The sequence below is a fragment of the Delphinapterus leucas genome, chromosome 13, assembly GCF_059928025.1.
Source record: "Delphinapterus leucas isolate spDelLeu-1000000601 "Yukka" chromosome 13, BTC_Dleu_Yukka2, whole genome shotgun sequence".
NCBI classification, from domain to species: Eukaryota; Metazoa; Chordata; class Mammalia; order Artiodactyla; family Monodontidae; genus Delphinapterus; species Delphinapterus leucas.
The window spans coordinates 72,976,857-72,987,320 of record NC_143141.1 but is presented as its reverse complement, the minus strand read 5'-3'; the positions used below and the strand labels follow the sequence as shown (position 1 = coordinate 72,987,320).

Below are 10,464 nucleotides of genomic sequence, written 5' to 3'. Positions count from 1 at the left end.
CATCTGTGTATCCCTTGCAGAGGACCCAGTACATAATAGGTACTCAACAAATGTTTGCTAAGTGAATGAATTAAATACTAGGTGGCTACTTTATGGAAACTGACCACCTGATGTGTACTTTCATCAATAAGTAAGCGAAAATGAAGCTAAGCCTGGAACAGGAAGGGTTGAGATAGATGTGCCAAGGATGTACAATTAGCAAACTTATAAATGATCTGGTAACAGTTTAAATTATAACCTCATTTTGTTGCTCTTGCATTCATATTTATTCTCAGTGCTGGATATTTAAGGCACTCAATGATGTGGGCCTTGATTTCTGGTCTCCACTATAGGAGTGCTCTAACTTTCACAAGACTTGTATTCTGCACCCCCAAACCAAACTTCAGCAGTATTTAACATGCACACATTTGCTAATTACTCCTGATTATTCCAGTGCTACATCATTTACTTAATAAATACTGGTTGAGACTATCAGATGCCAAGCAGGGCAGGTACTGCTATGGATGAGTAACAGCAATAAAGTTGTTCAAGACATGATGTAAAGCAGAAAGGTGCATACTGTTATCCTTTTGGCGGCTGCCCATCCAGTAGAAACACAATGTGCAGACAGAATTCTGGCAAAGGAATGGACTGTTTTCTGATGGCCAAGCAGATGCAACAAATGAAATAGGCACAAGCCTGTCCTTGGACAGGTCCTGTTTGCTTCATTCACAAAGGAGAAAAATGAAAGGAGCAACCAAAAAGTGTACATGGTGAAAATATAAAAAAAAATCTGAATGGAAATAAAAAAATAAAGATGGTGGAAATACATGGAATAAGTCTAGAGAAGAAGAAAATATGTGGCTGAGATAGTAGAGGGCTGTCTGAAAAAGCAAAAAGCCTGTTTACCACAGACCGCTCTGACTTTATAGGTGACCTCATGGGCAGCAAAAACAGTTTGAAAACAAGACTACTGATAGATAAGCTATGCAATGTTTAGCTATTTCCTATTAGGTATTAGCACTGGATTCCCAAGGACTTCGACCAAAAATGAAGCAAGTTAAAAAAAAACTGACATCTGATACCAGCATATATTTACTTGTGAGTCTATTCAAGCACAGCTTTGAGGCTTAACAACATCTCCATCTTCATAATATCTCTGCAAGGTAGGTCAAAGCAGTATGATTCTTCTCAGTTGTGCAAGAGAAACAGCTCTAGAGAAGCTATGTCACTTGTCTAGTCACACAGTAGATGTCAGGGACAGTGCTTTGGTCTCTGGATTACCATCCCAGTGTCATGATGTCTGTGAAAGGTAGCTTGGTTGTTGTGGAAAACTACAAAAACTGGATGCAAAAGGAAAAAGCAAGACTTATTTGGTTAAATCCAGTTCCACTGATATCAGGAAAATCCACTGTGTTTAAGGATAAAAGTCAAATCACTGTTTATGGAAACGAATTAGAATACATCAAGGTTTTCTATGGGGTCTTGTAGGTCTGGAGAGAAACTCTCCCTCTTTGCCTTATATTTTCCTCATCCTCTTTTTACAGCGCTGGTTGAAAACAGGGGAGGACCCCATGAGGCTGTCAGTGGAGTGGGAGCCGTAGCTGCTGTCTGAGTCATCAGGGCTCTGGGGGATCCCAGCTTCACTCATGCCTGACATGGGCTCCTCGAACACATCGCTGCCCAGCACGCCATGCCCAGAGACGTTGCCTTCTTCACTCTCTTGCGGCTCCATTTTCACGTGGGCCAAGTTCCAAAGAAGTGAAGCATTTACTTCTGTACCTGGGAATGGAAGAAGAACATAGAACTAACTAGCAGTAAGAAAGGCTGGAACAGGGCTTCCCTGGTGGCACAGTGGTTAAGAATCCTCCTGCCAGGGCAGGGGACACGGGTTTGAGCCCTGGTCCGGGAAGATCCCACATGCCACGGAGCAACTGAGCCCGTGCGCCACAACTACTGAGCTTGTGCTCGAGACCATGCTCTGCAATGAGAAGCCACTGCAATGAGAAGCCCACACACCACAACGAAGAGTAGCCCCCTGCTCGCTGCAACTAGAGAAAGCCTGTGCACAGCAACGAAGACCCAACGCAGCCAAAAATAAATAAATAAAATAAATTTGTTTAAAAAATATATTAAAAAATAAAAAGGCTGGAACAAAGTAGGAGACATGCACCACCCAGGGCCAACTGATGACCTTTGAGGTCAGTTTTCACTCTGATTCTCTACTTGGATGGAGAATATGGTGGTTATTCTCTGCTCAAACAGTTACCAACCCTAAATATCTTCTTTTCCACTTCCTCACCCTCCTTTACCCCACCTCATCCACCTCCATTTTCCCTAAACTAGGGAGGTAAAACTATGCTCGTGGAAAGATTAATGGTTCAAAGGCAGGCACAACCATGGGCTCTTAGTCAGGTGTTACATTGGCCTGTCCTTTTATGGGGCTGTCTTGTTTTCCTGCCTTGTGTTTGGGTCCCTGGTCCTCTCTCACATTATGAAAAGTTAATGACCGGTATGAAATGCTGGCAGCTGTTCCCAGACTGCTGAAAAGAGACATGACCCCTACATCTGCAACAATTTCTTTTTGGCTCTCCTGCCTCTGTGTCTTCTAGCAACACTGTTCTGTGGTTATTACGTCTTCCATGGTGAAAGGCTCTCTGCCCAATACTTTAAAAAATGCGGCCTAATTCTGTTTAGGCTACACTGAGGGACTGGCTATTTGCATCATTTGTGCATTGATGACGTGACAATTTATATTTGTAAAGAACTGAGCGTCTAGACTAATTTGCAATCTAACTGACTTAGGGATCAAGTCATCTGGTTCTGAAGGTAATCACAGGGTCTATCTGGAAGAAGAGGCCAGCTGCCTGTAACTGGGTTGCCCTATTTCAATTCCTTTCAGTTCCAACTTGTTGGGGGGTACTTTAGCAAGGAACCCCAACTATTCAAACATCCCTGAGCAATTAACATTACTCCATCTATCTGGAAGTTGCCTTAATCAATTCAGTACAAGCAGCAGGAAAGACCAGAATACAGAGAACAGGAGGCCATCTGCCCACCCAGCTGGGTCAGCTGAATTAACTCTGGTAATCACTTATTGCATCTACATCCTAACTAGAAATAATTTTAAAGAATGTCTGTAAAGCTCTGCTAGTCCTTTCTTCCTTAATTACAAAGAGAATGTTGGTATCTGTGGATCAGTGAAGCTATATTCGTTTTCAGACTTTCCATTCTCCTGCCCATCCCCACTTTTGTTCTTCCATCTCCAGAGTTTGAATCCAAAACGCAAGAAGTACTGAGACTGGCAGATCTCCCAGAATCAAAATGGGTAAGTTGTTTTCTCTTACTTGAAGCCTGTGGTGAAGCCTCGACCTCCAGGTTAGATGGGAAGCGTTCACTCTGAGCCCCAAGGACTCCCATGGGCAGTGACTGGTCTCCAGAAGCAAGGTCAGCCTCCAGTTCCTCACTGACAGGGAAGGTGATGTCGCTCACAGGTTCCTCCTTGATCTTTACAGGTTTAGTGTCCTCTGTGGCCTTCTCAGGATTGACAATCCTTTCATACTCTTCAGAGAGCTGCTTACTAATCTGTTGGCAAGCAAGAGTCAATTTTCCAAGTTAAAAGCAAGTTGGATAGTCAGCTTGTGGCATCCATGGAAAAGCCAACAGAATATGAATATGCATAAAACATCACTGCCAAAGGAAGGAATGTGAGTTTGAAATTCGTAAATGACAGAGACATGTAAAGAATATCTGTTTAGCAGAGAATGTGTATGTCATTAATTAAAAGGTACATAAAGGTGAAAAATATTTAGACTGTATTATATCAGAACTGGGACAAAAGATCACATTTTTAGCTATAAAAATTAAGATTTGACATAGGTACCACAGGTGGATGATGAACACTGTAGGAAATCTGGATCGCTTAGCAAAGACGACTGGGTGTTAAGAATTCCTTACCATATTTTAGATTTGGGGAAACCGAAACAGTGAACAAAATGCCTCAGGCCACAAGGGTTGAAGAGCTCAGATATTTCTGTTTCTAACCAAAAATGGTGTCTCCCCCACCACACTCCACCCTTGGGCAGCATCACCTCACTCTGCTTTGTTTCTTTCTCATAGCACTTAACGCCATCTGAAATTATTTGTTTACTTGTTTTTGTTTCCCTCTCAACAAGAGTGCAAACTCAAGGAGCTTGTTAACTGCTGAATCTCATAGTGCCTGACTCACAATAGGCACTCAATAAATATTCGTTGAATAAAAGCATGCTCACCACATGCTATAATTTCACTGACTAAAGGAGACCCCTGAGTCTGGCCAGGTCAGTGATGAGGCCAGTGGAACACAGCCAGGGCCGAAGAGGAAAGCAGGGTAAGTCCACTCTGTTCCAAGACCCTGTGCTCTGCACCCTAGAGCAAGTGTTAGGGATCCTGCTGGACACGCCTAGATTACACATCTTTACCCACTTCTCCTCAGGGTCCTCTCACCTGCAGCATGTAACTGTGATAGTCCTTGATGCGGTGCTGCCAGAACTTCTGGAGGGAGAGCACGCTGCCAATGCCCACTTCATGGAAAACCTGCTCCATCACGTCGGGGAAGGGAGTCTGCCCCAGCCGGGCCTCCTGATCCACAGCAAAGCGCAGCAACTTGGTGAACTTAAGACAATACTCGTGTGCCACATCAGTTAGGGTCTCCAGGACACTTTCGTTAGCACACTCAAAGCCTGCGTGGGCTAGGATTGTGGCCACTGCCTGGTAGAGGAGCTGCCGGCAGGAGTGCCAGCTGAGTTCAGTCACAGGTTCCCCTTTCCCACTGAAAGCGGAGACATGCTAGTGTTATTAGTGCTCTTCCAAAGGGGTGACCTGTCCTGTCTCCCTAGGAAGTTTACAATCCCAATCAAACCACCGGCTCAGCTTTCCAGGGGAATTCTAGGCAGGTTACATAGCCCAGTGTCATCTTGTTGCTGTCAGGGCATGTCTCAACAACCCACAGTCATATCCCTGAGCTGCTCCAATTACATAAATTTTGAACAGGCAATAGATGCCTGTAGTAAACAGTATAAAAGGGTATCTAGTGAAAAGGAAGTTTCCTTCTCCTTATAACAACTGCTGGATTTTGATCACTTTTAGGATCTGATTAATTTTAAGAGTATAGCTCAGATACTGCTCAGTGGTGCTCTATTTCACCAGAACATAGGTTCCTCACATGCTGGGCAATATATGGACTTCTAGAAATTCACAGTCCCAATTAGGAGATTCTTATTTAACTACAACAGACCTTTGGAAAGCTGGGAAAGGAACTCAATTTTATAAAAGCAATTTAAAACATATATAGCTTACAAAGCATTTTTATCCTGTTTTATGCTGTGAAGTGGGTAGGGGTCCATATTTCTTCACGTTCCTATCCGGCAGGTGAAGAAAATGAAGTTCAGAGGGGCTGACTTGCCAAAAGATTTTTGGTATTATTAAGTGATAGAGCTTCTGCCTTTAGATCCCATGTTCTTAATAATACACTGTTTTGTGCCTAATCACTATGACAAAGATCCTAATCTTTCCCGAACAAAACAAAAAACCTCAAAAAACTGTCTGGTCTCCTAAAAATAACTTTTAATGAGCTCCTAATAATTTACCCACTCTCCTGAAATTTCCTATCTTCTGCCTCCCTCTGACAAAGTAAATAGATAAAAAAAAGATAGGGTACGAAAATTACTTTTCCCTGGTCCATACTTGGCATGCGTCACCCTGTGCTTGCTGTACAGAGTGCCTGAGGAGCTGCACACCCATGCTGCTGTTATCTGCTCAGTAGCAACTACTGTAATTCACATAATAATTGGAACATAAGAAAACCAACTGCCTAATAACTTTCCATTCACTGTTTGCATCATCGTTTCCCATGGCCAGTCTCTCTGGACCAAAAGCTAAAGGCTTCAGAAGTGCCTAATAAACAGAGCTAAATCAGTATTGCTTTGCTTAATATGTGGACCCATTTCAAAGGAAAATAATTCTTCCCGTACCCCCATAGCTGATGCAAATTATTTTTGTACACCATTTCTTAAATATGTATAAAACAAACTACGTTTAAACTTCTGATGTTCACAGAATCTTCCTAACAATTAAAATTAGAAAATTGACACGAAAGTACAAATTCTAAATAATAGCATCAATTTAATATGAAGGACAATATTATTTTGTTAAAGGTAAATTGCTCTCAAAATGTAAACTTGGTACTGATTCCCACAGGGTAAGTGTGTTGAAGTTAGGCACATCTATACTAACACGGGGCAAGCATGTAACGACACAGTTCTCCCTCCCTTTTTCACTATTCCAGTGTCTTCAGAGCCTTCGATTAGACAATACACCATGACATTTTCTGGCCTTCATCTGGCCCAACTGCAAGCCTTACTTAACAAGTCTATTTCTGTTCTTTTCTCATTAGTTTGGGACAATTAAAATAGTAGCAACTATTATCATAAATAGGCAGATGCACTAAGTGATATACAATATTACTTATGTAGTATTTTTGCCAACATTTCATTTGAATCTAATCTTGAGGAAATAATCAGCAAATCCAGTCTGATTTGGGACAGCCTACAAGTGACCTAAACTCTTAAAAAAGATTAATATCATGTATTATAAAAGGGGGAAGCTATTCTGGCTTAAAAGACACTAAAGAGGCAGAGAAAGACAAATATTGTATGATATCATTTTTATGTGGAATCTAAAACAAACTAGTGAATATAACAAAAAAGAAATAGACTCACAGATATAGAGAACAAACTAGTGGTTACCAGTGGGGGAGAGGGAAGAGGGGCAGGGCAAGATAGGAGAAGGGGATGAAGAGGTATAAACTACTATGTATCAAATAAATAAGCTACAAGGATATATTGTACAGCACAGAGAATATAGCCAATATTTTATAATAACTTTAAAAGGAGTATAATCTATAAAAATATTGAATCATGATGTTGTACACCTGAAACTAATATAGTATTGTAAATCAACTATACCTCAAAAAAAAAAAAAAAAAAGACACTGAAGAGGTATAACAACCAAATGCAATGTGTGAATCTTTGTTAGGTCCAGGACTGGGGACAAACATACCTACAAAAGATATTTTGGAGACAACTGGAGAAATCTGAATACAGACATATTAAATGATAGTATTTAATTAGTGTTCATTTACTTTGATGTGATAATGGTTATTGGGATTGTGTAGGAAATTTCCTTATTCTTAGGATAAGTTGAAGAATTTAGGGGTGATATATTGCAATGTCTCCAACTTTAAAATATTTGGCAAAAAAGGTCTTATGTGTATATGTATATATATATGTTTGTATATTTGTGTGTAAATGTGTGTATATACACTTACACATACGTGAGAGAGAGAAAGTAAATGTGGCAAAATGTTAACAATTGGTGAATCCAGGTCAAGGGTATTTGGGTGTGTGTCGTACTATTATTTAAACTTTTCTATAGGTCTGACAAAGTTCAAAATGAAAAGGAAAAAGTAATTATTTGGCACCAAATGCAAACTTTTACACTGAAGCCTAGTAGTAGCCCTAGGTTATAAGGCAGTCATTCAGAGGACCTGGAGCAGCCCTTCTCAAATTGAAATATACTTATGAACATTCTGGAGGTCTTGTTAAAATGAAAATTCTGATTCAGCAGGTCTGGGTGGGTCTGAGACTCTGCATTTCTAACAAGCTCCCAGGTGATGTTGATGTTGCTGATCTTGGACCAGATTTTGAGTAGCAAGGATCAAGAACATTTTTCTATTATTATTTCTTAAACTATGTTATCAAAATGAAAATACACAATTAAAAATTCTTGTATAGAACTTGGAGATTCCTAATAGTATGAGAATAAGTCCATGAATCTCATCTTGAGGGCACTGAGCTAAACCCATATTATACCTTTTAATGAAACAGAAGGACTAGACTCTGAGGACTATGCGACATGGCCTATTTTACAAACTAGTGTAGTACTTGCTCCTAGTAAAGTGCTTGGCACATATTAGGCACTCCATAAATATTTGCTGCATCAGAAAATAAAAAAATAACAGACTCTGGATTCGGAAGATTAGGGTTCAAGTCCTAGACTTCCCACTACTTACCTGAGCAACTTCGGCCAAGGCAATTACTCTCATCCTCAGTTTCCTCCTGGAAATGTGATTACCTGCTTAACACAGTTCTTGGGAAGATTTTTTGAGAAAAGTAAGATATAGCAAAGCCTTGCCTTACCGATAAAAGTCACTCTCTGGGTCACTGTGCCGGATGTGGAATGGGGCGCTGGGATTCTTACAATCTAAAGGAAGGAGGTCATCAGGAAGAGGAGGTGACCCAGGGCAGGACGGAAGAGGCTCACTCTCTTCGGTCTTTACACCTTCTGTCTGTTGCTGATTCTGGGCCTGAGCTGTGGCAATGAGGTTACGCAGACGTCGGTTGTGCTGGATCAGCTGAATGGTATGGATGGTCAGGCTGCATGGCTCTGAGGGGATATCCAACATAGTGGGGGGCTTGGGCTTGTTGGCTGAGGGTTGGTGCAGGGGTGGGTCATGGACTTCTACCAGTCGGAACTCCCGAGGGAGCAAGTCAAAGGAACTTCTGTTGGTCTGGCTTGATGAGATTGGTATCTCTCCCCAGTATCTCAACATTTTGGAATAAGAAAGGAAGAGCTTTCAAGTTAAATATAGATGATATCCGAAAAGTAGTGTTTTAAAATCTCTAGCAACTGCAGGTTATGGGCTTCTGTAGTGAAAAATATGAAGTCTAGCCAGTTATTTACATAAAAAGTAGGCAGTTTAAGACCACTTAGAAAAATGTCAGTGTCAGCAACACTGTAGGACCAAGGATGTTCTCCCTGAAGAAATTAAGAGAAATATAACTGTTAGATGCCAGTCATCACAATCACACACTAGGACAATTCCTACTGGACTGAACCACAAGGTAGAGTTTGGGTCATCAGTAGATTAATAGCTGCAAGAGTATCTGGGGCTATAGTGTCCATATTTTCCATCTCACCCTACTAACTCATCACGAGAACTGCCATCATACCCAGTCCTGAACGATTTGCAAGGCAAGATACTTAAATGAAACCTGGAATACTTCTCAGAGTATCTTGACACATCTGTCCTGGATTAGTAGGAGAAAAGGGAATAGAGTTAAAGATAGGAAAAGGTGGTTTTTTGTTTTTTTTGTTTTTTTTTTTTTTTGATGCAGCTTGTAGGATCTTAGTTCCCTCGACCAGGGATAGAACCCAGGCCTGGGCAGTGAAAGTGCCGAGTCCTAACCATTGGACCACCAGGGAATTCCCGAGGTGGTTCTTAATTTGTGAATGCCAGGCATGGGAACCTTTAACTGGTCCTGGTGGAAAAATTTATGAACCACTAACCTAAACGGTCTTATGCATTCAACTTGACGTATATAGGGAAGAATCTGAGATATCTGCTGTCTCCTAACGAATATCCCTTCCTTCAGTCTCTCCTTATATCTAATCTACTCTCTACAGTAATGCTAGAATTAATATTTTAAACTCATTGCCTATCGGAAAAAAGTCAGTCAACATTTTTTTGGTTTACCATTCAACAACGTTTAGAGTCTGGCTTCAACTCACCCTTCCAGATTCATTGCCCATATGTCTCTTCAAATTCGACAAACATTTACCGAATGCCAGGTATCATGTGAAGAGAGAAAGACTAATGCAAGATCCTTACCCTGAAGTGAGGGAGAAAAACATAAAAAGGACATTTCAATATTAAAATGTGTGGTAAGAGCTGTTCTAGAGACACAGACCTGGTGCAGTGAGAAAACACAAAGGAGGAACTTCCTGGAGCAAATGACCACTTTAGATCTACCAGTATCAGACTACTCGCCATGCATTTTCACAGCTTAAAGATGTGATCTCTGCCAGAAATGCCCTGACACCCACCACATCCCTGGCAGACTTGTATTCATTCTTAAGTATGGCTTACGTCACCACTCTCTATCACCTCCCCAGTACAACTCCCTTCATCATATCCTCACAGCACTTTGCATGTCTCCATCACAGCATTTATCCCTATATTTAAACTAGTACTTACGTCAATTTTATTCTTCCATCTAGCTCTCACAACTGTGATCTTAGTGCCGTGAGTGCCTACCACATGCCGGGCTTTGCCTTTACTGTTAATTCAATTCTCCCAACCTCTCTATGAAGTAGATACTATTATGACCCCACTTTGCAGATGTGGAAGCTGAGGCCTACTGTCTTGCCTAATGTCAGAAATGGCTGAGAGGGAAAATCAACACGGCCAGGCTCCAGGGCCTGCACTCTTAACAACTACACTATGCTGCCTCGTTAATTGGTTTCGGGAAGAATAAAAGAACAAACGAATAAATGAATGAACCAAGTGACAACAAAAATCGCCCTCTCCCCTAGCTTCACCGAAAGGAGCACGAAGGACAGACACCAAGCACAAGCAATGCCCAAGTCCCTAGGGGGGGGCTCCTC

General features: G+C 41.3%; 1 protein-coding gene across 2 annotated transcripts in view; it reads right to left on the bottom strand.

The window, feature by feature from the left end:
- Positions 1–1,061: 1,061 nt before the first annotated feature.
- Positions 1,062–10,464, bottom strand: part of SUPT7L (SPT7 like, STAGA complex subunit gamma) — a 9,803-nt gene continuing 400 nt past the window's right edge. Inside the window, exons 2-6 of one of the 2 annotated variants that reach the window (XM_022574193.3) lie at positions 9,589–9,689; positions 8,217–8,835; positions 4,465–4,789; positions 3,327–3,564; positions 1,062–1,761 (exon numbers count right to left, since the gene is read on the bottom strand). In XM_022574193.3, coding sequence (XP_022429901.1) covers positions 1,499–1,761; positions 3,327–3,564; positions 4,465–4,789; positions 8,217–8,629 — 1,239 coding nt within the window. In that variant the 5' untranslated portion in view covers positions 8,630–8,835; positions 9,589–9,689 and the 3' untranslated portion in view covers positions 1,062–1,498. Of the gene's footprint in view, positions 1,762–3,326; positions 3,565–4,464; positions 4,790–8,216; positions 10,461–10,464 lie in introns of those variants that run through there. The other variant, XM_089923336.1, reaches the window with a different exon arrangement.